At 53.8% G+C, this 26,627-nt stretch overlaps 1 protein-coding gene and 1 long non-coding RNA gene across 2 annotated transcripts in view; both read right to left on the bottom strand.

The window, feature by feature from the left end:
* The window catches only part of UBE2L3 (ubiquitin conjugating enzyme E2 L3), a 44,639-nt gene extending 25,055 nt beyond the window's left edge, over positions 1–19,584 (bottom strand). The window contains exons 1-2 of the mRNA XM_030836302.2: positions 19,511–19,584; positions 5,830–5,925 (exon numbers count right to left, since the gene is read on the bottom strand). Coding sequence (XP_030692162.1) covers positions 5,830–5,925; positions 19,511–19,537 — 123 coding nt within the window. The 5' untranslated portion in view covers positions 19,538–19,584. The remainder of the gene's footprint in view (positions 1–5,829; positions 5,926–19,510) is intronic.
* A 393-nt stretch (positions 19,585–19,977) lies between these two features.
* On the bottom strand, positions 19,978–21,706 carry LOC132593325 (uncharacterized). Its single transcript, XR_009558620.1, has 3 exons — positions 21,201–21,706; positions 20,239–20,384; positions 19,978–20,099 (listed from the first exon to the last, which is right to left on the bottom strand). It is a non-coding gene; the product is annotated as an uncharacterized lncRNA (long non-coding RNA).
* Positions 21,707–26,627: the final 4,921 nt, after the last annotated feature.

The following is a 26,627-nucleotide window of genomic DNA, read 5'->3' as shown; positions in this document are numbered from 1 at the left end:
ACTCTATATGATACTCTAATGGTGGATACATGTCATTATACATTGTTCAAACTCACAGGATGTACAACACCAAGAGTGACTCCGATGTAAACTGTGCCCTTTAGGTGATTATGGTGTGCCAACATAGGTTCATCAGTTATAACAAATGCCTGGCTCTGGTGGGGGATGTTGATAATGGGGGAGACTATGTGGGGGAGGGGGGAAGGGGTATACCTGAAATATCTGTCCTTCCTCTTAATTTTGCTGCAAACCTAACACTGCTCTTAAAAAAAAAAGTCTTTAATGCAGGGTACACGGGTTCGAGCCCTCCAGGAAGATCCCACATGCCGCAGAGCAACTAAGCCCATGCGCCACAACTACTGAGCCTGTGCTCTAGAGCCTGCGAGCCACAACTACTGAGGCTGTGTGCCACAACCACTGAAGCCCACGCGCCTAGAGCCTATGCTCCACAACAAAGAGAAGCCACCACAATGAGAAGCTCACGCACTGCAATGAAGAGTAGCCCCCACTCTCCATAACTAGAGAAAGCCCGCGAGCAGCAATGAAGACCCAATGCAGCCAAAAATAAATACATAAATAAAATGTTTTTAAAAGGAGGGGGGGTTAAAGAACTTTAGACATTCCCCCAAAGATATACAAATGGCCAATAAAAACGTGAAACAATGCTCAACATCCTTAATCATGAGGAAAATGCAAATCGAAACCACCATTGAGATTCCAATTCACATCTACTAGAATGGTTATAACTTTAAAAAAAAAAAAAGGAAAATAATTGTTGGTGAGGATGTGGAAAAACTGGAATCCTTGTGCACTGCTGGTGGGAATGTAAGATGGTGCAGCCACTGCGGAAATCAGTCTGGCAGTTCCTCAAAGAGTTAAACACAGAGTTACCATGTGATTCAGCCAATTCCACTTCTACATATTACCCCGAAAAACTGAAGATGGGACTCAGGCAGATACCTGCATATCAGGGGTTAAGACTTCACACTCCCACTGCAGGGTGCATGGGTTCGATCCCTGAACAGGAAACTAAGATCCTGCATGCTGCAAGGCGAGGCCAAAAAAAAAAAAAAAAAAAGGTGGTGTAGACATATAAAAGAAAATTATTTATCCATAAAAACGATGTTCTGATACATGGTATGATGTACATGAACCTTGAAAAAAATTATGCTGAGTGAAATAAGCCAGATAAAAAAGGACAATTTTTTTTTTTTTTTTTTGTGGTACGCGGGCCTCTCACTGTTGTGGCCACCCCGTTGCGGCTCCAGACGTACAGGCTCAGCGGCCATGGCTCATGGGCCTAGCCGCTCCGCGGCACGTGGGATCTTCCCGGACCAGGGCACGAACCCATGTCCCCTGCATCGGCAGGCGGACTCTCAACCACTGCGCCACCAGGGAAGCCCAGGACAAACTTTATATGATTCATTTATGTGAAATATCTACAATAAGCAAATTCATTGACATACAGAGTAGATTAGGGAGTACTAGGGGTTGGGGGGTAGGAGAGCAGAGTGTTATTACTTCATGGCTACAGAATTTCTGTTTGAGTGATAAGTTTTGGAAATACAGTGATGATGGTTGCAAAACATTTTGACTGTAATTAATGTCACTGAATTGTACACTTAAAAAGTTCTGTAATGGCAAATTTTATGTCACATACATTTTACCACAATAAAAAAAATTGATGAAGCAAAATTTTTAAATTTTTTAAAAGAGAAACTTTAAAATTAATTTTGAATAAACAAAATTTAAAAGAAAACACTAAGCTGAAAATTATTTGTCCCAGACACAAAGGATTAATACACAGAATTCCTGCAATTTGACAAACATACTAAAACCTTATTAGATAATAGACTGTAGAGACATAAACAGTCAATAAATAAGTAAAAAAACCTTCAACTGCAAAAACAAAATTTTTAATACAAATTACTATGGTCCGAATGTTTGTGTCCCTCCAAATTCCTATGTCAAAACCTACCGCCCTGGACTTCCCTGGTGGCACAGTGGCTAAGAGTCCGCCTGCTAATGCAGGGGACACGGGTTCAAGCCCTGGTCAGGGAAGATCCCACATGCCACAAAGCAGCTAAGCCCGTGAGCCACAAATACTGAAGCCAGCACACCTAGGGCCCGTGCTCCACAACAAGAGAAGGCACCACAACGAGAAGCCCACGCACCACAACAAAGAGTAGCCCCCACTCACCACAAACAGAGAAAGCCTGCGTGCAGCAACGAAGACCCAACACAGCCAGAAAAACAAAAACAAAAACCTACCCCCCCCAAGGTGATGGTGTGGGGAGGTGGGGCCTCTGGGAGGGGATTAGACCACCAGGGCAGAGCCCTCACGAATGGGACTGGTGCCCCTTCTGCCATGCGAGCAACAGCCTGTGACTCGTGAGAAGAAGGTCCTCACCCAACTAGCACTGATCTCAGACCTACAGCTCCCAGGACTGTGAGAAATAAATTTCTGTTGCTTATAAGCTCAGCTATCTAGTATTTTGTTATACAACAGCCCAAATGGGACAAAGACACATATCAAGCTGAGAACTTTTGCACCTATCAAACTGACAAGAATTTCTTCCTGTGTGTTGTTTCATGGACCCTCTGTTAGGGCAAACAGCGTTCCAGAGAGCCCCCGAGTGAGACTAAGCATTTAACATGTGCACTTACTGAACTTTTACAACAGCCAGAAGGGAAGCGCTCCTTTTAGAGGTGAGGACGCTGGGACTAACTGTGTAGCTGGCCCAAGATCACCACCCCTCCCGTCAGGGGCAGGGCTGGGGCTCTCCCCTTGGGCAGCGGGACCGCACAGCCTGGGTGCTGAAGCACGTGACACTCAGAACCCCCTTTAAAAATGCTCAGCAACCTCCACAACAGCCAAGGACACGTGTGGGCACTTGTGGGCACTTGTGCAGACAGTACCTGTAGGAGTATAAACTAGCACAACCTTTCTGGAAAGTAATTTGACAACATATATAGCCCTAAAGATGGTTTTTCCTTAAATATAGTACAACCCTGATCCTAATGGAATATATAATACAGAATACTGTATCTTAAGATCAGAATCTAAAATAAAAATGACTATATTGTACACCTATAACTTATAAAACATGGGCTATAGGATAGTTACTAAAACTTATGTTCATGAAGAGTTTCAAGGCAATGACCAAATAATGATAAAATTATGACATCAGCAACTGGCCCATTAAAGGGGGTGTGAGCACCCGGTTAGGGGTGGACACGCCCACTGGGAGAGAAGCCTCAAGAAGGTTCACCACTAGGCCCCTGTTCCTGAAGGGCATGTGCCAAAAACTCACTAAACTGAATTTCTTCATAATGGGATTATGGGATTCTTTTCTTCCTTAGACCTTACATCTGAATTTTAAATGGAGAAATCTTATATAAAAACAAGTGTTTAGGGCTTCCCTGGTGGCGCAGTGGTTGAGAGTCCGCCTGCCGATGCAGGGGACACGAGTTCGTGTCCCGGTCTCGGAAGATCCCACATGCCGCAGAGCGGCTAGGCCCGTGAGCCATGGCCGCTGAGCCTGCACGTCCAGAGCCTGCGCTCCGTAACAGGAGAGGCCACAACAGTGACAGGCCCGCGTACCGCGAAAAAAACACAAAAAAACCAAGTGTTTAAAGGGAATCAACCTGAACTGCCATGGTAACGATGAAGTGCCCCCGCCATCGCCCCCTGAGGTCTGGGCCTGCCCTCTCTCTGAACTGCAACCAGGGTGGATTTGCCAGGTGGCTTCCCCAGGACCAGCAAGTACCCTGCTGTAAAGGCCCACTTCCCGGGGGGCCACATCTTTATCAGCCTGGCCCTGCTTTTCACTCCAGCTGGATGGATCCCAGGTGAGTTTGGGGAGAAGACCCCTTGCTGACCCAGCCCCTACAGAGCAGGAAGACCCGAGGCCCAGGTGTGGGGTACTAGTGGGGACCTTGGACAGAGCAGTTGCCAACTGCTTCCTTGAAACTCTCCTCACGCCAACCCAGGGGCCAGAGAAGTAGGAAGAGGCAGCGTGAGCAGGGCGAGAGGAGCCCTGGCCACAGCCCTGTCTCCAGGCACAGCTTCCCCAGATGCTCCAGACACTGCCTGGAGCCTTGGCCCAGGCCACTGGGACTCTACCAGCCATCTCCACCCGGGGCTCAATGAGAAGTCGCCCGTTCCACAGGCTCTGCCGATGCGACACCAGGGAGACGCCTGCCAGACAGCCACCTACCCTTGGAGCCAGCTACTGAGCTCCCACGGTAGGCTGCCCAGCCTGACCGCTTAAAACTGTCCCGGTCATTCTTATTATTTTTCAAAAGATCCACATCTTAACTATTCACCTATTTTATCAGTAGGAAACAAAATCTCAATTAGGAGAGTGCCAGGGGTCATATGGTCTTGGCCATCCTTCCACTCAACATCTAATATGTCCCCACAGTGGGCAAGGGCTGGGGGCAAAACCAGGCTGGACGCTGCCAGGTTTATAATTTTTGGTGTGCACTGAAACACTATAAAGCATATCTTTCCTTAGTTATCCAAATGATTATAAAAATAAACTACAAATCCAATATTTGCTGTTCAAGTTCCAGGGACTGTTAAAAAAGCATGACCTACAACCAGTGTCAAGAAGGAAGCATCTCTGGTCAGCGTGCTCTCTGCTCGGCTCTGGCAAAGTGACCCATCTCTTCGTAAGGAGAGATTTTACACTGGGCGGCAGGGTGGGGGGGTGCGGGGGGAGGGGTGAGGCACAGGGCAGGGGGGATGAAAGGAGGTGGCGGGGGGTGGGAAGAACAGGAAGGAACGGGGGTCACTGGCACAGAGGGTCTCTGTCGCAAGCCGGGGACATGGAAGGCACATGACGTCCAAGTAAGGCTGCCTCCGGCAAGCGGGCAGGAGCAGAGGCCAAGATGGGCAGGAACAGAGGCCAAGACGCACCCCTCCACGTCCAGCAAGAACCCAATGACCTGACACTGGAAGAAGCAAGGTCCCCAAGAGACAAAACAGAGCAAGAGAAAGGCAAGAGGCTGGACAAGAGCCATGGATAAGAGTTGAGAGGAAGTGGCAGGACAGGAGTGAGGACCTCAGGGCCAGGGCTGGACCTGCCGAGCCGGGGCTGAGGACGTGGGCCAGGTGCTGCCAGAAGCAGTTCTGGGAGGGCAGGGAAACCGGGGTCACAGCTGGAGTCAGCATGGGACAAGCCTCTGGACGGGGAGATGAAGGGCTGCAGAAAGAGTAGATGCGGAATCCGGAGGGCGGGGAGGCCACAGGAAGCCGCGGTGAGGAGAGGGCCCGAGCACCCAAAGGAAGTCTGGGCGACAGGGAGTGGGGCGTGGGGGCAGATGCCCCAGAGAAACACTGGGGGGCCACTAGGCAAAGGGACTTGAGACCAACGGGAGGCACAGACTGGAGGGTCCCAAGAATAAAACCTGGAACACAGGTGTCCAGAGGGTTAGAAACACAGACGCAAACCCAGGCAGGAGAGCAAAGAGAAGACATGGATGAAAACACCCGCTATCTCCCAAGAGAGGTCGGAGAAAGCGGCCCGTCTGGACAAACGCGGCCAGGCATAGAGAAGCCAAGGAAGAGCAGGAGCACAGACGCACGTCCTTTCCGGGCCGACCCTCACAGGCCTGGAAGGCTCGGACCTCAGAATGTCAGGAGACCAGAGCCCAGATGGGCTCCCCTTCACGGCCCTGCCCTGTGAGCCTCCGCGACAGCCGCCTCGGGCACCTGCTGGCCGCCTAGAGTCAGAGCCGCCTTGGGAGCAGAGGGAGAAGCCCGTAGCACACACATCAGCGTAAAGAATAATCTGGTAAGAAGTGGAGGTGTTCAATACTCACAGGAACAATAAGCCCTTGCCAAGTCAATAAATTAGCTTCATCAACCTGGATGTTACGGAAGTTTTTCATCCCACATTTGCGGATTTCTTCAAGCTCCTGTTGATTGACAAAGCATAAAGGGGTGTCAAATAGGGGAAAGCACCACACGTTAGATCCCTCCTGACTCCCTCAAATTAAACCAAGTGCCGACACCGCCACCAAGGCCATCTCAGAGCATGGCTGGATGCCCTGGCCTGGTTAAGAGGCCTGGAGCCGCAGTGGCCCCCTTGACCCGTACCCCAGGCCAAGACAAGCACCCACCTCGGTGAACCCACAGCCCCAGTGGACGATCCCCTCCCCTATGGGCTGTCCCCACGCAGCAGGGGCACAGGCCAGGTGCTGAAGACCTGACTCCTTCCAACCCAGATCTATGAAGTGCTGCCTCCGTGTAAAGGTGAATGGAACTGGGGAAGAGAAGCAAACAAACCCACAGTTTTCCACCCAACGCTGGAGTGCAGTTTCAGAAGGGCTCTCCCTCCACAGGGCACATGGCTGGGGCCCGACGACCCAGTCTGGGGCTGGAGGGGGGGTGGGGGAGGATGGAAACCTTCACTAAGCCTCGGTTTCCTCTGCTGCAAAAGGGCATTGAGACCCAAAGATGTAGACAAGGAGGGGGAACCATGCTATGTGCAAGAAAACGCCTTGCAAATATATGAGGGGTTGTTATCATACAAACGCCACTTCATCCAGAAAGCACGGCCGGCCAGGTGACATCAGGGCCCTTCCCGTCTCTAGCCTAGAATTGTCTGTCACTTGTTTTTCAACCCTGCACTAGCCTGACATTTCCCACCGCTTCCCCAACAACTCGAGTGACCGTCCAACAGGCGTTATGGCCCAAGCCACCCACTGCACAGCCACCCGCCCACCTGGGTCCCCCATGCTCCTCCATCCTCAGAGCCTAGAGTGAGGCGCTCCCCCACCACACCCCAACCCGGCTCTCGTCCACGACACAACAGCGTCCTCCACATCTCCTGGATGCCTCTCTCTCCAACCCCACAGCACCACCCAGCCCAGACCTGCCTCCTCCGCAGGGCCCACAGGATGGCGTCCCACAGCCCAGGCTTCCTCCTCGCTGGTCTGGCCCCCGCAGCCCTCTAGAACCAGGAAGCCCCTTCATGTTTGGTGCCGTGGCGCAGGATGGCACGGAGGCTCTGAACCAGCCGCCCTATCCTCTGCGTGCCACATTCCCATCAAACGGCCAGTGTACAAGGCACCCTGGGGGATACGAGATAAGGAAGGAGAAGAGTCCCGAGAAAGGGGGCTGAGCCGATGTTACAGGTGTGCCTGGCACGGGGCAGGATAAGGAGGACAGCACGTCAAGTGACTGCACAGAGGAGACAGGTGGGACACGCTGCTGCTTGGTGGCAGGGGCCAGGCTGAGTCTCTTCCCACAGGGAAGACTGCTGCTTGCCAGCCCTAGCTGCCCACCACACTCGTCGGCCTGGGCCCCAGGCCCAGAAACTCTGGTCTAGCAGGTGTGGGGTGGAGAGAAATGGGGATTTTTAGCAAGCTGCACAGTGAGAGGATGAGTTCCATTTCTAAGCAATGCTCAGCTTCCACGAGGAAGATGCTAGTGGCCATGGCCCCAGCAGTGGGGGAAGGGGTGGCCTGGCCCCTCTTCCTGAGCCCGCAGGAGGGGAAGCATGGAACCTGAGAGACCACCCGACCTGCCAGCTGTCAGCTGGTCCTCCTACTAATGCCCAGGGCTCATCGGAAAGGCTCCCCTGGGGATTATGAAGCCTGGGCACATTCAGGAAGGGGAAGAAACAAATCTCACACCCACACTCCCACTCTGGTCCACTCCCCAAACAGAACGTAAGCTCCAAAAGAGGAGGCGCACGGCAGGGGTCAGGAAGCCCAGGAGCCCACCGTCACACACAAATACAATATCTGCTTAGTGATCCGGTGACTGATCAGATGGGAAGCAGGGGATTGGAGAGGGGCGAGGCCCTGGGGTAAACAGGGCTCTCTATGTGCTGGGACCTTCCGGCCCTCGGCTCAAGGCACTAGAGTAAGATTCTTGTCTAGAAACAGAAGAGACCATGTCCCGTAGCGCTGAGTCCTACCAAGCTAAAAAATGTTTAAACCAAATACAGATGGGAAAAAATTCCAGATAGAATTGTGAAATTAGACAGTCAAACAGGGACTTCCCTGGTGGTCCAGTGGTTAAGACTCCATGCTACCACTGCAGGGGGCACGGGTTCAATCCCTGCTCAAGAAAATCCTGCATCCCGCATGCCGCACAGCAAGGCCAAAAAATTTAAAAAAAAAAAGAGCAAGAAAGAAGAAACAACAGAGAATAGATTCAATATTCATAGGACAAAATAAATTTTAAAATAATCTATAAATATACTTTACAGCTTCAGAAATCCACACACTAACAACACGAGGTATGGGTAATAAACACAAGGAGGTACATTTCAAAGGAAATTACAAAAACGTGGCAGGTAGGACTGTCCACCGTAACTTGGCAGTGAGAAACTGAACCTTACTCAAGAAACGGAGGAGTGGCGTGTTGGCAGGGGTGCAGGGCGGGCAACTATCATGCTCTGATATCAAGAGACACTGGAACAAAGACGGGAGCTGCTCGGTGCGAGGAGGACAGCAACCCTGCCCCCCGCCCTGCCCCCCACCACCCGCAGGAGAAGATGGTGATGCTGTGACAGCAGAGCTGGGAGGCTTGGGAAACCCGGAGCACGGTTACCGGGTAAGCTCAAGTCACCTCGCTGTCAAGTGACGCTCAGCAAAGATGACGAGGCAGGTGCCTTTGCATAGTTCTAAACAACAAGAAGTGGGTATAAGGCAGAAGTAAGAGAAACCAAGACAAACAAGCCGGCCATCCAGTCCTGTCATCTTCAGGGAATGCCAGGCAGCCCCTGGGAGTTTCTCAACAGGGCAGCGCTGAGCCCTGCCCACTAGATGCCAGGCCTGTGACACAGCTCCACCCAGCTTCCCAACACCCTCCAGAGCCACAGCTGCTGAGAACCACTGACACTCTTGGGGGCCGGGACGCTGAAAGTCCTGAGATGCACAAGACAGTCCCGCAGACATGAACTGATCAGCCCGAAATGCCAATCACGCCTCCACCGAGAACAAGCTGAAGACTGACTCAAGTCATTCAGAGAAGAGACGGGGGTTCCCCTGGTGGCACAGTGGTTAAAAGTCCGCCTGCCAATGCAGGGGGCACGGGTTCGAACCCTAGTCTGGGAAGATCCCACATGCTGTGGAGCAACTAAGCCCGTGCGCCACAACTACTGTGCCTGTGCTCTAGAGCCCGTGTGAGCCACAACTACTGAAGCCCGCGCGCCTAGAGCCTATGCTCTGCGACAAAAGAAGCCACCACAATGAGAAGCCCGCGGACCACAACCAAGAGAAAGCCCACGTGCAGCAACAAAGACCTAATGCAGCCAAAACTAAATAAATTAAACAAATAAATTTATAGGAAAAAAAAAAGAGAAACGGGTTCATCTGAAGGCCTAACAAACCCTCCAGCGTGACTGCAGCCTGTAACTGAAGATGAAGAACGGGGGGAGGAATGGCAAGGAGACCACATCGATTCAGAGTTGGAACGTCCGACGGATGGTGGGAGAAAGAGGGGTCCAGCTCCAGAACGGAGTTGGGAAGACCAAAGCCAAGAACCACAGGGACTGACAAAACACGCCCCACAAAGGTCTGCGTCAGTTCTGCGAGAGCAGTTGGTCGGCTGCTTCAGGCAGATGGGACGATGCTGACAGGCCGAGAGAGACACCGGGGAAGGAGAACCAGACACTCACACGTCCCCCTCCTGGTGGGGAGCGGGCTTCCTGGGCAGGGTGAGTGGCGAGGGAGAGAGAGAGGGCTGCACTCCTCGAAGCCCAGAGGGAGAACTTGGCGTGTCGGCAACACTCTAGGCCAAAGCGTGGCATCGGGCACAAGCGACCACTGCCCGACAGCCCCACGGGCACCAGCAGGGGACACGGTCCGGCCCCAGCAGGAGACTTGCTGGTCCCCGAGCAGAGACAGGGAGCAGGACACATTATACACAGCACGCCCTCGTCTCACAATGCAGTGTACACATCTGAGCTGGGGAAGAATTAACCAAGTCTCTGTTTCTTTCCTTCTTTGATATTCGACTGTTTACAGTCTCCCTGGGTAATCCTCACACACTGAGAAGCCCTCAGGAGCCAGTGGTTCCTAATCAGTGTGAGGCCATGGTCCTCTTTAAGAAATCCAGACATACTATGTGTAAAACAGATAACCAACAAGGACCTATTGTATAACACAGGGAACTATACTCAGTATTTTATAAAAACATATAAGAGAGGGCTTCCCTGGTGGCGCAGTGGTTGAGAGTCCGCCTGCCAATGCAGGGGACATGGGTTCGTGCCCCAGTCCGGGAAGATCCCACGTGCTGCGAAGCGGCTAGGCCCATGAGCCATGGCTGCTGAGCCTGCACGTCCAGAGCCTGTGCTCCGCAACGGGAGAGGCCACAACAGTGAGAGGCCCGCGTACCGCAAAAAAAAAAAAAAAAAAAAAAAGAGAGAAAAGAAGTTGGAAAAGAACATATATATGTGTATATATATAACTGCATCACTGTGCTGTACACCTGAAACACAACAGGGTAAATCAACCATACTTCAACAACAAAAAAGAAAAATGAAATCCAGACAGATGTACAAAGGAAAAATCAGCGGTCTGAGTCATGGCTGCTTCAGATGTTAAATCAATGCTATGGACGGCAAGTGTCAAGGTAGGGGGCGCTGGTACAGTTTTTAAAAAAGGCATATTTAAAAAAAAAAAAGGCATATTTAATATCATGGTGTAATTTCCTATTTGCTAAATGGAAAAAAGCACAATGCGCCCCTAAAGAACTACAGAAAGTAAAGCTGAAGGTCTTCCTGGCTGTTGAAGCTGGGTTAAGAGAGCGGAGCTGCTCTGGGGACCTGCGGGGGTGTGGGGGGCGCCTACAGCAGAGGCCAACAGCTTCACGGGAGAGGCTGACACCAGCCCTGAGGGAGGGGGAGGATGGACCCTGGGGTGAAGAGAATAGGTGTCCCCGTGGGAGACGCAGGCAGAGCCGTAGAAGGAAGGAACCCCCAGGTGGTTCGGGAAGCAACAGGAACAGAGCTTGGCTGGAAAGGCTACTAATTCTGGGGACTCGGCCAGGGTGTGGGTCCCAGGCGCAGGGGGGAGTGAGGGGTGCCTGACTCCCGTGGACCCACAGACTGAGAACCTCCAGAGAGCACCAGGCACCTGGGCCAGGGGTCCCAGGCCACAGTGAGGGGCACCCCTCCTTGAGAACAACCCAGCCTTCCAGCAAAGAAGAGACCAGTTCCCTGAGTCAGTGTCACTTCCACATCTGCAAACAAGCTCCTACCAGAGCAAAGGCCTCCCACCGGGCCAGCACACAGAAGCAAGGCGAGGAGTCCCTCTGACAGCAACAAGTCTGCGCCGACAGAAACCCGGAAACCGGTCTGAACTTTTCTTAGAAGGTGCATACTGTGACTTATATTGCTTATTCTACTGTTGAACCTTCTCTGCTGAACCTTCCTATGGGCGATAAAAGCAGAATATTTCAATCCCCAACCATTCTCTTCAACATTTATTTTATATATAATACACAGAAACAATATTTTGATTTGGTAGGTGGTTGCTTCAACAAATCATCAGTGGACCAGGAAGAGCAGAGGACTCTGGAGTCAGACAGGCCCGGGCTCAACCTAGCCCCACCTTTCACACCACCTGAAGCTCGAGTCTAGGAGTCTAGTCTTACGGTAGGAAGCTTACTCCATAGGGCCCTGCTGAGAATTACAAGAAACGCTGGATGTTGCTGAAGCTGGCAGGAGGTACTCAATTAGGGTTCGGTTCATTCCCCTCCACAACTGTGTCACCACACTTCTTAAAATCTAAGAGTGTCAGGGCACCAACGTACATATTCTATCTGTTCTATATAACAGGACATACACATGATATGACATTGGTGTTGACAGCCTACGACCAGAGCTCACGGGGGCCTTAAATGAGAAATGAAGATGTTTACGGTTAGCACAAAGCTTTCAGAAATGACCTGATCCAATTAAAAAGAAAAAGACAAAGAAGCATAAGACAGGGGCCTGCCAATGGCGCATCACACTCCCCTCCACAGGGCACTGTCACCTTCAAAATCCCAACAAAGCAGAACAGGAGGAGGCATGGTAGGGAAGATGCTGGCCTTTGTGCAAGAGTCGCACACCCCACCCAGCCACGTGAACAGCAGGAGCCAGACCCCAAGTGAGAAGCAGAGACCAGAGCCTCACGATGCCCCTGAGGGGGGCCAGGCCAACCCGTCAGCTTTATTTGACAGGAGGGAAGGCTGGAGAGAGGCTGAGAGGGGCCCAGTCACAGACAGACCTTGGACAGGGCGGAGCCAGGACTAGAGCCCAAGCCAGAGACTTTGTTCCATGGATGTCCAGCCACAGAGTGGTGGGGAAGGGGGGCGGGGGCTCCCATTCCCTGGTCAGGATCCTGGGGGGCCTGGCGGCCCTGGAACTGCACTTTCCCAGACTCTCGACGACAAAAGGACAAACATACACAGCCTTCACCTGAGCCCTCCATTTATGGCGAGTCACCCCGCAACTGTTTCTTCTGTGCCCGGAACACTTCTAGGCTCTCCCATCCAGGCAAAATGAAACCCGGCAGGTAGAGCCCGACGTTCAAGGGAAAGTACAAGATCCCTGTCAAATACCAGCCACGCAACTGGTGGGACATTAATAATTTGAAAGAGCTACTTCTTGCTTGTGGGACTGTATCAAAGTGACTAATTTTGACAGAAATGCACACTCCAAGCTTGCACAAAGGAACCAGTGGCAATGACACTCAATTATGACCTTAATGTAATTCAATACACTGTAAATCTAAAACATAAGGCTTCAAAGCTCCAGGACATGAGTCTCTTATTTCAGTGACTGCTCAGCCAAGGGGGCCCCACCACCACGTCTCCACAGCGAGCCAGTGGTGTGCCAGCTATGTCACACTCAGTTACTGCCATGATGGACACACTCAGCGATGGTCCTCACTCTATGAGGGAGTGTCACTGTCCCTTTGGAGAAATCAGGACACTGAGGCTCAGGGCGAGGACACAGATGAGCCTGCGGCAGAGATGAGGATCTGAACCAGGTCTTGGAGAACTCAACCACAGCACGCTGCTCCAGGAAGCAGGCCGCCTGCGCATGGTCGTGCCAACAGGACACGGCTGCAGGGGACACTCAGCGCTGCCCACACGCTCTGGCCCACTCTGCACGGTGGCCTCACTCCGGGATGCGTGTGTGCCTCCAACTGAACGGGGGTGGGCCTGGCACTCTGACCTGCATCACACACTCTGGAGTTCAGCATCCCGGGATGGAGACAGGGACAGTCATGTGGACCACGCAGCGGATCTACCTGTAAAGTGGCTTTCCTGTGCTGAGTTTCCCAATGACTGGCACGGGGGGCGGGTGCACACATTTACAGACCATCTCAGGAAGGGCTCAAGGGCCATCTGACTTTGGAGCTACAGCCACTGCCCAGCCCGCTCAGACAGGGAGCACCAGCAGAAGCACTGGACCTGATGCCAGTCCCTGCTTTGGCTGCACATGTGTCCACTGGGCCAGGGGCTGTCCGGCACACTTCACCCCTTTGCCGAACTTGCTAGTGAGAAGCAGAAACAAAATCTGGCAAGATAAGGAGTACGGAAAACTCCAACTGATACAGGCCTGGAACTATTCAAAACAGCACAAACCCCACCACCACCTAACCTGAGACGAACTTTACTCTCCATCCCGTCCCTTCTTACGGGAAGCCATGTGAAAAGCAGGAGAGAAACCCTGAGAGCAGGGAGCACCTGGCGGCCCCACCCGTGGGTGGTGGCCGGGCCTCAGCCTCCCGCCTGTCAGGGCCCTGCAGCTCTGGACACTAGAGACTGCGGCCAAGGCCTGGAGGACCTGGAGCAGGAGACCAAAGGCACAGCGTCCTTGATGGGACCACCAGCCCAGCTCAGCAGCCTCATTGGCCCACACACTCAGCACAGGAAGAAAAAACACATGGGTGAGATTCTGAGACACTGACTTTGAATTCAAGAGCTGTGTAATTTTGCTGGAAAAAGTAAACATCTTTAAACAAAGACACGTTCGCACAGCTGTCTCAGGAAACCTCTCACTAACCCTAAGGAACAGGTGACTTCAAGAGTCAGGAGGGCATGTGGAGAGGGGGACTTCCTGTCCTCCCTGCCCCAACCCACGACCCCCGAGGGCAGCACCATTTCCTCCAAACCCTCCCTCCCTCCCACCAGGCCACTCTCCTGGCTCCCGTGCTGACACCCACACTTAGTACATGCCAGGCGCTCTTCTGAGCGCTTGATATGTAGTAACTCAATCTTCACACAGATGACATGACTAATGCACAGAGAGGTTAAGCAACTTGCCTGGGTTCAGTCAGCTAAGACGCGGCGGGTCAGGACACACGCTCCAGCACCTGAGCTCTTAATCGCTCTGCAGTATTCCACTCTCAATAGCTCTGCCCTGAATGGAAGACCCTTCCCTCCCCCTTTCTCCCGGGCGAGGGTGAGGCTCGCCCAAGCCCTCGAGAACACACAGAATGAGTCTGGACAGGAGACACATGCCAGCAGAGCCCTCATCAGCGAGCAGCCACTTCTGGACGCCGCACCTGGGGCTCCATTGGATCCTCAACTGAAAGGCACAGCGTCTCTCTGCCACCTGTCCTGAAATCCACCCGCGCTGGCTTCGTGAGACCCCTCATGGAGAGGCAGCTCTGCCAGCGGCCGAGCCGAGGGAGGGAAGGCTTGTCCTAGAGGGCCAGGCGCGCTGGGCACGCTGAAGAGGGTAAAACCAGGTCAGTCCCCAGTGCTTCTGGAAAGCGCCACAGGGGTGGCCTCCCTAAAATTCAAGGAGGGGACCGAGCAAGGTAAGAAGCACATGGCCAGGGGTTACTACATCTGTTCTGAAGGATGAAAGCTCCTCACCCTCACCAGCTGCCCAGTAAGCTACCAAAGCCCTGCTCAGAGTGAAGGGCCAGACCAAGTTCGGCCTCCTCCCGCCAGAGGGGCTTATCCGCCCCCCCTCACTCCTCAGCTGGCAGGCGTCCAGCACACACGGGCAGCCCAGGACCTTTGTTCTAGGCTGGGCCGTTCTTCTCCCTCCTTCAGCTCCTTGAGGGCACAGTGCAGAGGAGACCCCCCAGGAGCTGAGTCAAGGAGTCGCCCTGGTGCAGAGAGACGAGCCGGGGAGTGCAGAGCTTGCGGGTCCAGGGGATCCCAGGGCAAGCGGGGGAGATGAGACTGACAAGCCCAACCCCGGACAGGACACGCTGAGGAGCGCGGGTCCTGCCCTACTGAACCCGGATCCGGTTTCTGGGGGCAAGGCCTGGGCGTGAGCACTTCTCTCAAACGCACTGCCGCTTAGGGATGACGTGGGAGTGAGGAGCTGACTGGGGACGAGCACAAAGAACCCACTGAGCGATCCCAGGCAGGTGTCCACCACAACAGGGACGGCCTGCATGAAGGGCATGGCAGTGGAGATGCAGAAAAGACAGAAAGAGAAGGGAGATAAAGGCCTAGTTCAGCAGAATCTGGCAAGTGGCTCAATGTGGAAGGAAGGGATGAGGCAGGTTCCCCCAGGTTCTTCCTTGGTGATGGAGTAGACAAGTGGCCCATTAACTAAGGGAGGCAAGACAGACGTGGGGGCACAGGCGGGTCTCAGACCCAGAGGCCTGCAGGTCCGGCGCCATTCAAAGGAAACTCCTGAGGAGGGGCGGGGGTGTGGGGTGTGGGGGACCACCAGAGTCCAGGCCCAGGAGGGAGGGCTTTGTGGTTCTGTAAGCTTTAATTCCCAACTTACTGTTGCATCAAAGAAAAGAGAAGTTATCTCTTGAACATTTAGTGATACTTTCCAAGAGTGAGAATACTTTCAAGTGACCTGATGTAATAAAACACTAAATCAACAGCCTCTTAACTTAGAGTTGTAGCAAAATCAGAATAGGTCTAAGTACCCTGGAACAAGTGTTTTTGTGCTCGTGTACACCTCAAGAAAAGGTTCCAAGATTGCAATAATGAGAATACTCTCTTTCCCAGGGCCTGTCCCAATTGTCTCTTAAGAGAGAAACATTTACAAAGAATATCATTAAGGGAGGCTAAAATAGTCCCAACTCACTGCGATGCATGAATTTAGGGTAAAAAATGCTGTGCTTTCCTCGAGTCCCAAAAACCCAGTGGATTCAGAACACTGACACCATCTGTAAAACTCCCCTCACGCACAACACACCCACCAGACACACTCACCGCTCCTTGTGTTCATTACCCAACCTCAGGGAGTACTATACCTGCACTCAAGAGCAAACTAGTTCACTGCTTAGTACAATGAATTCCAAGGAATGAACTATTATTTAGCAACTCCTCCTACTCATTCACATGTGATTATGGGCTGAAAGCACACCAATATGGAGCTCTGAGTGAGCAGTATTTAAATAGCATTAACAGGCTGCTACAAATCTCAATTCCTTATCTCAAGAGTTATGCCATAATAACTAATAAAATGTCACTCCTCTTTTAAATCTACAAACTTCCCCACTGAGAAAAGCCCTTCTGGGAAGATACCCAGCTGGAGGGCCCTTCCAGGAGATGTGTGCAATTGAGAGGCTAAAAAGAAATGAACAGACTGCAATCAATTTCCCTCAGCCACACCTACAGGTTTCACTTTTGTAGCTATTTCCCCTCCTGACTGAAGCAATGGTTACAATCTGGTGGTTGCCATCAATGCTGAATTAGCTGCTTGCAAATTAAAATGTATTTAATGTTTTATTAACATTGTAATTCCTAAAAAGTGTTCTGAAAAAGGCTAATCCTTTTGGCAATTGCTTTTTAAATTAAAGACTTTATCATATTCACTTTGCCTAAAATAACTTCTCAGCCTGATATATGCAAATCACTCTACTTTTAATAATGTATTTTACACTATCTGCAGATAGTCCATTGTTACAAAGAAATCTTTGACTCCAAGTGTCTCAGAAAATGGTTTTTGAGGAAATTTCCAGTTCTTTAAGATGTAATCCATTTGATTATTCAACATGTTTACTTTTCACCACTGAAAATCCCTTTTATTATCCAGCCCAAGTACTGATCAACCTGATTCAATAATTTTTTTTCTAAATTAACCAGGCCTAAACACTGACTCTCAGAGCCAATGATTACCATCTTGTAACGAGCATCCCCTACTAAATTGAAAGAATCTCCAGGCAAGAGTCAGGAATCAACATACTCCTCCGTGCATCCTTGGAATAAGAAAGGAGGCCATGTGATAAGGGGCGTGGAACTTGGGATATGGAGACAGGGAGATGTAGCATCTCATCTCTCCCCAGGATGGTCCGCTAAGCCTCACAACCTTCTCGTTGGTAAAATAAAGATGACAACACACTACCTTTAAGAGTTATTGAAAACATTAAAAAAAACTTACCTAAATGATCTAGCACTTAACAAGTACTCAGTTAATGTTACATATTTTTTCCTAAGCTCTAATTTTTTTGAAACACAAAAATAATTGAAAAACCATAGTAACTCCCCTCTCAGACCCCTGGGAGCCTGGGAGCCCCAAACTGGGTCAACTGGCCTAGACTAAGGGATACCAGGATGAATTAGGTCAAGATCCCTGCCCTTGAGGACCTCAGACCCTGGTAGGAAAGGCAAGTCTAACACAAATCCGATTGTGACAAGTGTTCAAAGAGAAACATAAAGAAAGTGCTGTGGTCACACAAAGGCGGAAACAACTCATTCTAATGGGGGAGGCGAGGCCTCAGAGTAGCTGGCCTCGGAGTTGAACCCAGGACTTCCCTGGAAGGGGATGAAAGGCGAGGGGAAGGCAGCTTTTCTCAGGGAGAGCAAACAGCGTGTGCAAAGGCCACCTAAGGGCCGGGGGCTCTCGGGTCAGACAGAACTAGTCACATCACAGCTCACTCTCTCCCTAGCTAGAAAACTGGGGCAAGCCAGCGATTCTCCCTGCATTCCATTTTCTCACCTACAAAATGGGAATAATAGAGTCTACTTCACAGGGAGGATTACACACCATCATGAACATGAAGTACGGAGCTGCACAAAGTCAAGGCTAAGGAAAATGGCAGCTACAGTGATTAGGTGCAAGAGTGATGGCAAACCAAGGAGCAGGGGGTGTGGCTGAACAGATTACTTTCCAGCAGTCTAAGGGTCTTGCTGCCAGGAAGTTAGGATTAACTTCCGAGGACAATAAAATCACGGAGGTTAGGACAGGAGCATGAAAGGATTAATATCTGCTTTAGAAAAAGAACTGTGGTGGCCAAGAAGGCGAGTCAGAGAAGGAGAGAACTCAGAAAGGCACCTGAGAGGTGAGGGTATGGATTCAAGTAATCTCAGTAAGATTAGAGAAGTCAGGAACTCAAGAAACCTTTAAAGTAAAATCCGAAAGGCATCAAGGATGACTGCCTCTGGGAAGTAGAGAGGAAAATAAATGAATAACAGTCTTCCCATCCGGACGACTGTGTGGACGGTGGTGTCACTGACAGAGAAGAGAGAAATCTGGACTCTGCTGACTCTTCTTTTGTGCCCATTTCCAATCCAGTCTTATGAAGTTCAATGTCGTGTCTAGTCCTTAGGGAACAAAAGAAAGGAAACGTTCCCAGGGAGGGAGGGCCCGGAGGCTGGGACTCCAAACTCAGCGTCTGGCTCTCCGGAGCACTGCTCTGCCCAGGAGGAACCCCAGCCCTTTATCTCCCCCCAGGAAATCAGCTCCTGGGCCCTTTTGATTTTCGGCCCGGTGCAGCCCGGCAGCACCACCGGCAGGGCGGCCGACTTGCAAACCTAGGCGAGATCGGCTCTGGGGGACGCCGGCAAACACACTCGAGAAAGGACTGGGCCCGGGTGACATCTGTGCTCCTCACTCGGGGAGCCAGCGAGCAAGAATGCACCCCGCCGCGTTCAACATACAAAGTAGCAAGTTATTTTTATAAACTTTGGTTGGTTTTAACTCCCACTCCCACCCCTAAAATGGCACTTTGCTCCAGCAGGGCCCGGAGCGCGGATGACGAGGACGGGGCAGGAGGCCCGCGCCGCGGCCGGCCGCCCCCCGCCCTCCCGCTCTCCTGCACCCCGGGGCCGAACTTGCCGCTGTGTGACTCTGCAGTTGCAGCGACAGTCTACCGGCAGTCGCAGCGACAGTCTGCCGGCCCCCGCACACCCAGATCGCCCACGGCAGCCCGGCCTAACTTTCGCCCGCCGGCCCCCGCCCCGAGCCCCCCGCCCGCCCGGCCCGGCGGCTTCCAGCCCGGTGCGCTATGGCCCAGGGCGGGGCAGCTCCGCGGCGCGGGCTCGGCGCTCGGGCCTCCCGCGGGCGTCCGGTGGGCCTCCTGCTGCCTCCGCCGCCTCGCGGAGGGAGCCCGCGGGCCGGGCGGGGCAGCCGGACGGCCGGCGAAGGGCCGGGGCGGCGCGGCCTGGCGCTCCCTCCTGGGCTGCGGCCTAGCGGCCGCCTTAGCTCCCTCATCACACGGCCCTGGGCGGCGGCGCCACGCGAGGCGGGGGGCGACGGCGGCCCCCCGAGGGGTCCGGGCGGCCGCGCGGCCCCGGCCGACGCCACTCCCCGTCCGCCCGCCGGCGCCGGAGAATGGTCTTTACCTTCATCAGCCTCCTGCTGGCCGCCATCTTGGCTCTGGTGCTGCTGCTGGCCCAGAATGCATCGCGGCGGCCGGCGCCGGAGCCCCCGCACTTCCTGGAGCGGGGGAGGGGCGGCGGCGCGGGCGAACGAGGCGCCTACTGTGTGCGGGCGCGGTGCGGGCACAGCGCCGGCGGCCTGGGAGCGCCGGGGCGCAGGGACCGGCGGGGACCCTGCCTTTGCGGGGCGCCCAGTGCGGTGGCACTGGGAAACAGAGCCCGACACACAGTAGGTGCACAGTGATACTGGCTGCGGGAGATGGGGTAAGGGGCAGGATTATTTCAGGCACCAATCAGCGCCGAGGTGATGGGAATGTGACTGTGGGAACCTGCTTCTCATGGGCGGGGGTGGGGGGGTCGGGGGGGGGGAGTCAGGGAGTCTCACTGAGGAAATAGTGTAATTATAGCCAACACTCACCACGAACAGCCCCATTTCACAGGAAACAGAAGCATAGTGGAGGCCGAGGGTTTGCCCAAGGTCATGCAACCCGCAAGGAGCAGAGCCCAATTCTGTTCCAGACGGGGCTGCTGGCTCCACAGCCACCACTGGGACCTGTGAAGGGTGGGGAGGAGCAGCTCTGAGGACAGAAGGGCAAGCCCATGGTCAGATGCATGTGTATGAGGAGAAGACTCTGGTTGGAGAATGGAGGATGAGGTAGGTAGGGGGTAAGAAGGGGAGCAGGGCCACGTACAAGCTGTTTGTGGCCATCCAGGCAAAGAGGGAGGTGATGGTGGTTTGGACCTCGGTGGCAGTGCAGGCAAAGTGGAGGGTGCAGCTTCAGATCATTCAGGCCTTGTGAAGGAATTTTTCTCCGTTCTGAGAGCAGTTGGTTTCCCACTAGAAGACAGAGGAAAAGAGCACTGGAGATGGATAGCCTGGAATAGAGCCGGCCTCCCACCCAGAGACCTGAGAGCCCAGGCTTAACACGGGGAGAGAGTGGGGAAGAAACTAGATGATAAGCCTCATGCAATGAGGACCCTGCCTGTCCTTTATCTCCCCCCAGGGCTGGCACACAGTGGGTGCTCCTAAACATTTGGCAAATGTGGGACTTCCCTGGCGGTCCAGTGGTTAAGACTTCCCCTTTCCACTGCAGGGGGCACGGGTTCGATCCCTGGTTGGGGAACTAAGATCCCGCATGCTGCACAGCGTGGCCAAAAACAAAAAACAAGGGACTTCCCTGGTGGCACAGTGGTTAGGACTCCACGCTCCCAATGCAGGGGACCTGGGTTCGATCCATGGTGAGGGAACTAGATCCCACATGCATGCCACAACTAAGGGTTCACATGCCACAACTAAGGAGCCCGCATGCTGCAACTAAGACCTGGCGCAACCAAATAAATAAAAAAAAAACAAGACACATTTGGCAAATGTATGAGGGACTCCATCAGTTACTCCTTAGAGCTGCAGGGGACCTGGGAGCCTGGCCTGGGAAATGACTTTATGGTCCTCCTGTGCACTGGGCCTGGTGCTTAGTGGGCCCAGGTCAATGAAAGAACACAATTCTATTGGGAACTGCTTCCTCAGAGGGAAGGGGACCCTGCCCTGAAGAAATCCCAAGCCAGCTGAGGAAGTGCAGTGCATACCCTTCACCTTGACGTGCTAAACCAGGAATAGAGGGGTGGGATTGGAAGAGGCCGAGTGCCAAGAACTAACCTTTGCTGCAGCATCTCCTGTATCCTCACCCCCATGGCAAGATGGCTCCCTGGCACCCACTTTGCAAGTGAGCACAGGCCCTGGAAAGCAGAAGGCCATAAACAAGCACACAGTCCCGGTGGGAAAGCTGCCTGGACTTTGGGACCCTTCTCTGGGTCTTAAACCTTCATTGTTCCGCATAGCAGTCCTGGCTTCTGGTCACACCAGCTCCCCTTCACTCAGCCATCCTGTTCATCCAGACCTGACCTTTCTGTGCTACCTCTCCGAGCCTCCCATCAAGAGTGACCTCTTCGGGACTTCCCTGGTGGCGCAGTGGTTAAGAATCCGCCTGTCAGTGCAGGGGACACGGGTTTGAGACCTGATCCAGGAAGATTCCACATGCCGCAGAGCAACTAAGCCCATGTGCCACAACTACTGAAGCCCGGGCGCCTAGAAGCTGTGCTCCTCAACAAGAGAAGCCACCACAATGAGAAGCCCATGCACTGTAACGAAGAGTAGCCCCTGCTCACCACAGCTAGAGAAAGCCCACACGCAACAATGAAGATCCAATGCAGCCAAAATTATAATTAATTAGTTAATTAATTAAAAAAAAAAAAAGAGTGACCTCTTCCTCCCCTCCCTCCTCCTTCTGGGTTCCAGGCCCTTCTGCTCAAACTCACCACCTGCTGCTCCTTTCTCCAGTCAGCACATGTCCTGGGTGCTCACCTCTAGGTTCAGGGAGGAGATACAGGTCCCTGCCCTCAAGGGGCTTGTTACACCCCGGGGAGGCACCAAGGAAAATGACAGAGGTGTGAGGGTTTGTTGAGGCACTCAGGCTCAGACAGGGGCCCTTCAGAGGACAGGGGAAGGGCCAGGAATGGGAGGAGGCATTGCAGCAAGAAGGAAGTGCCTCTGGCAAGGCAGGGACTTGGCAACGGTATTCACACTCCATAGGGCCGAAGGGGTGTCCGGCCCTGGGCCGGACATTTACACCCTCCACTGAGCTCATCGGCACCACAGGGCCATGCGCTTAGATGTTCTGTCTCACAGGAGAGGAAGCTGAGACTCTGAGAGAAGTAGCTTGCCCTACCTCACCCAGCTGGGAAGAGGGCTCCAGGAGTAGACCCGAATGTGGTCCACGTGGTGAGGCTCTGCCTTGACCTCCCTCTGCTGGCCCAAACCCCCGAGTCCCGCATCCCTACCTGCCCACAGCCTGTGCCCTGGCCTCTGCCCACGCTGCCCCCACTGCCCAAGATGCCTTTGTCCTTCCCTCCCTCACTTGTCCCTCTGCAAGTGCCAGTCAGGCCTCAGCACATGACTTGCCACCCTGCTTGGGGAACTTGATGGCCTGCAGTGTGCTGGGTCCTGCCGGTGCCGACTCACAAGCCTTTCTTTGACGCTCCCAACCATCCTCTGTGGTCAGAACTGTTACCAGCCCCATTGAGAGGAAGAAACTGAGGCTCAAGGGGTCAATCAAGCTTTTCTCAGCCCCCTGGCCATCTAAGGGTCTAGTCCAAGTCCGCTCCTGGACTGTGTGGGGTAAAGTAAGGGCTGGGAGACTCAGCCAACCCAAAGGGCTCCCTCTTTCCCTCCTTCCCTGCTATGCCCCCCTACTCTCCCTCCTTCCTTCCATCCTTCCATCCTTCCTTCCTCCCTTCCTTCACAAACCCCATTGGAGGATTTCTGTTTAGTGAATGAAGAAATTAACATAGCACCTGCCCCCCACCCTCTGCCCAGACCAGACTGGGTGCTCAGCCAGACTGGGTGCCCTTTGATGAAGGAAAGACCGTCCCCTGACCTAGAGCAATGGCCAAATAACTGGACAAAAAGTCTTGCCACTAGTGTCAGTGGGAGATGGACAAGGCCTCGAGCTTCAGGCTATGGAGAGAGAAGGGTGGTCGGAATAGGCCCAGAGCGGAGAGGAATGCAGATGAAGAAGACGGAGGATGGCTCTGTCCTGGCAACAGCGGGCAGCTGCAAGTCAAGACGCTGCTGGCAGCCCCGCGGGGTCCTCAGGAGGCAGCAGCTTGGGGATTACGATGGCACCCGGGTGGCCAGAGCCCATGGACAGGCTCTGACGGCACCAGTTCAGAGCTCAGACTTGGGTCGCACGGGCCAAGGCAGTTTCCTCCTCTGAACAGGACAGTGCCAGCCTCCCCAGCTGTGGTGGGACCTCAGGCGTCAGGCCTGTCATGTGCGGGGTGGGGGGGGGCTGGCCACCCACGGGGGCACATGTGTGGGGAGGCTGAGGCTGCCAGGTGAGAGGCCAGCCCAGCAGGCCAGGGAGCCCCAGCCGGAGAGCTGGAAGCCGGCACACGCTGTCCCTGCCTGCCCGGGAGGGCGTGGACTGGCCAGAGCAGGCAGCAGGGCCCAGGAGTGGAGGCAGAGAATATATCCATCCAGGAAGGGCTGGTGCTGGGGGTGCCAGGCCTCCCACAACCTGGAGCAGGAAGCTCTGGGTGGGCTGCGGCTGAGTGACCCTTCCCTGCTGAGCCCCAGTCCCTCCTCAGGCACACAAGGACCATGACAGACTGAGAGGGGCCGGGAGCTTGGCAGGTCTCTCTGCCCGACATCCAGTCTCAGCTCTGGGCAGCCCTTGCTCTCCTGCCTCAGCTCAGCTGGGGTCTTCTCCCCGTTAGCACCACCCTCAGCCCCCAGCACTGGTCCACACTCCGAGTTCACTACGTCCCTTTACCATATTTGTGTTTAATGCCTGTGTCTGCCCTTGGACTGTAAACTCCACGAGGACGGAGGCCACACCTGGTCAGCCTGCCTCCGTATTTAGTCGCGTATTCACTGAGCGTGGACCATGTACTGGCCACTGTTCTAGACGCTGAGGAGGTATCAGAGAACAGACAGAAAACACATTGATGACTCACACATAAGAGAAGTGGGCTGGAAAGCTGGGGCTATTGTGGCCACAGAGGCTGGGGGCTTAAAACTCTCCAGGGGGCTCTCAGGATGGAGCCCAGGGCCCTCACCAAGGCCTCAAGCTCTGCAAAACGCGGGGCGTGGGTGGCAAAGGAGGGATGCGGATCAGCATCCCAGGACCCCACACGACCCAGAGATCACACATGGAGCACAGGGCTGGTGATGTGGGGCGAAGCCAGACGTGAGGGGCACGTGCCCCCTCTCAGGATCAGTGGAATCATGGGGTGTTGGGGCAGTGGTGTCTGTGCCCATAATAGACAGGAGTGTCTCTAACCCAGAGGTTCTCAAACTTGTTGCCAGCAGCACACCTTCTTTTTTTTTTTTTTTTTGGCTGTGCCATGAGGCTTGTGGGATCTTAGTTCTCCGACCAGGGCTGGAATGCGTGCCCCCTGCAGTGGCAGCACTGCTGAGTCCTAACCACTGGAACGCCAGGGAATTCCCAGCATACCTCTTTAAACGCTATTAAAAAACACTATTCAACCAAAGTCCTCCTTAGAACCTGACAAATGACACGAATTAGTGGCCATGTCCTGTAGGGGCAGTGTCTCCCCTTCAGCTCTGGCATATCCTTCCCACCCCTACAGTATCTTCCAGGAGCCCCGGACTCTAAAGGAGCCCAGTTTGAAAACTACCCATATAATCTATCCCATTCATGTTTTAGGGAAGAAAGCTGAGACCAGAGAAAGCAGTCAAGTTCCCCAAGCTCAGAGTCCATGGGGGTGGCAGGCAGGTCACTGGACAATCAGTGCACAACGTGACAAGTGTGGGATGGCAGGAGCCGGGTACCAGGGCAGCACAGTTTGCTCATGCACTCAACCACATTCCAGATGCCTCTGATGGGCCTTTGATGGCACTGTGGGGCTCCCAGGGACTCAGGCTGGGGTCCGCCTCCTCAGTTGCAGCCTGCCCTCCTGCCCTGACTGTTGGCAGCCCTGCTTGGGGCTGCAGCAGGACATCCAGGCTGTGGCGCCCCACCCAGTGCCCTGAGGCGACCGTCCAGCTTTGCCACAGCTGCCCACGTGCCCTGGCAAGCCACCTGCTCCCGCTGAGCCTCGGGGCCTCGGCCTCTGTCAAACAGAGCAGTGCTGAGGGTCCCGTGAAGACATGCTCCCCGTGGCTCCACGACCACCTGGACTGTCCCTGTGTCTAACCTCCCCCCTCCCTCCCATCCACCTCTCCTCTCACAGAGAACATCTGGAACCAAAATTCCCTGTGTTCTTGCCACTTGCCACTGCCCAGTGGCATCTCCCATGGCACATCAGGGTTCAAGGGAACCTAGTTTGAAAAACTTGAGTATTAGGAGTTCCCTGGAGGCTTAGTGGTTAGGACTCCATGCTTTCACTGCCCAGGGCCTGGGTTCAATCCCTGGTCAGGAAACTGAGATCCCACAAGCCTCACAGTGTGGCCCCAAAGAAGAAAACAAAACAAAAAACAACAACAACAAAAAAGAAAAACATGAGTACAACAAAAAGGGTGGAGCCCATAGAGCCAAGTGCTGAATGAACACAGAAAGTGCTTCTCTGAGCCTCGGTTTTCCCACCTGCGAGATGGGTTCAAGGTCATCTACCTGCCTACCTGGAGAAAGTACTGTGTAAGTGAGAGGGCCGTGTGTCTGTCCTGCCCCAGGAGCAACCCAGGAAGGTCAGTCACAGAAGAGAGGCTGGGGGGGGGGGGAATTCACTCCGAGTGTCCGGTGGGTGGCTCGTGATTAGACAGCCATCCTCAGAGCAGCAGAGCCCAAGCTGTGAGAGGGCCCAGGTGCCACCGGGCCAGGTTGGCACCATACCCTGAGAAGCAGAGGTGTTGCTAATGGGATCACAGCATTAAAGACTGGATGCAAATGGCCGGATACCAGATGTCCATCCGCATTTCCCAGGAGCTATGTGGTACCACAGCAGGAAGGGCAGGGAAGAGCCGGACTTAAGTAGGGGTCCCAAGCTCCCAACCACACAGGTGGCCAGGCTAAGGGAAGCTCTGTGTGTGTGTGCAGGCACGCGCATATTCCACAGCTTACGATCCTGCCAACACCTCTCCTGAGAACTGAGCCTCACTCCCGGCCAGCCTGATGCCTCTGCCCAAGGTCCCAGTGGGCAGCCTTGAACCTGGGGTCCTCACCCTTGCTGCCCAGTGCCAGGCAGGCAGGCAGGGCGTGAAGGGCACATCCTCACCTGGCCACCTGGCCTGTCTGCCTCCCCCATTCAGGTACCACCTTTCTGGGGAGGGACTTTCTTACCCCTCCTCTGAGCCCACTCTGGGCAGAGACACACCTGTGTATTAGACATATCCCTGCTCCAAAAGGAGAGGCACCATGTGGTGTGATCTGAGCTGCAGAGTCCTGGGTCGCCCCAGCCCAGGCTGGAGAGTCAGGGAAGGCTTCCTGGAGGAGGAACTGCTAAGCAGAGGCCAAAGGATAAGATAAGGTTAGTAATAAGTGAGTGGACAAAACCAGGTTGTGTGGAACCCACTAATCAGCCTGTCACCTTGAGCAGAACTCTTAACCCACTGCGGCTTGGGACT

This window comes from Globicephala melas, chromosome 13 (assembly GCF_963455315.2).
Source record: "Globicephala melas chromosome 13, mGloMel1.2, whole genome shotgun sequence".
NCBI classification, from domain to species: Eukaryota; Metazoa; Chordata; class Mammalia; order Artiodactyla; family Delphinidae; genus Globicephala; species Globicephala melas.
This window is presented reverse-complemented; position numbering and strand designations above follow the sequence as displayed.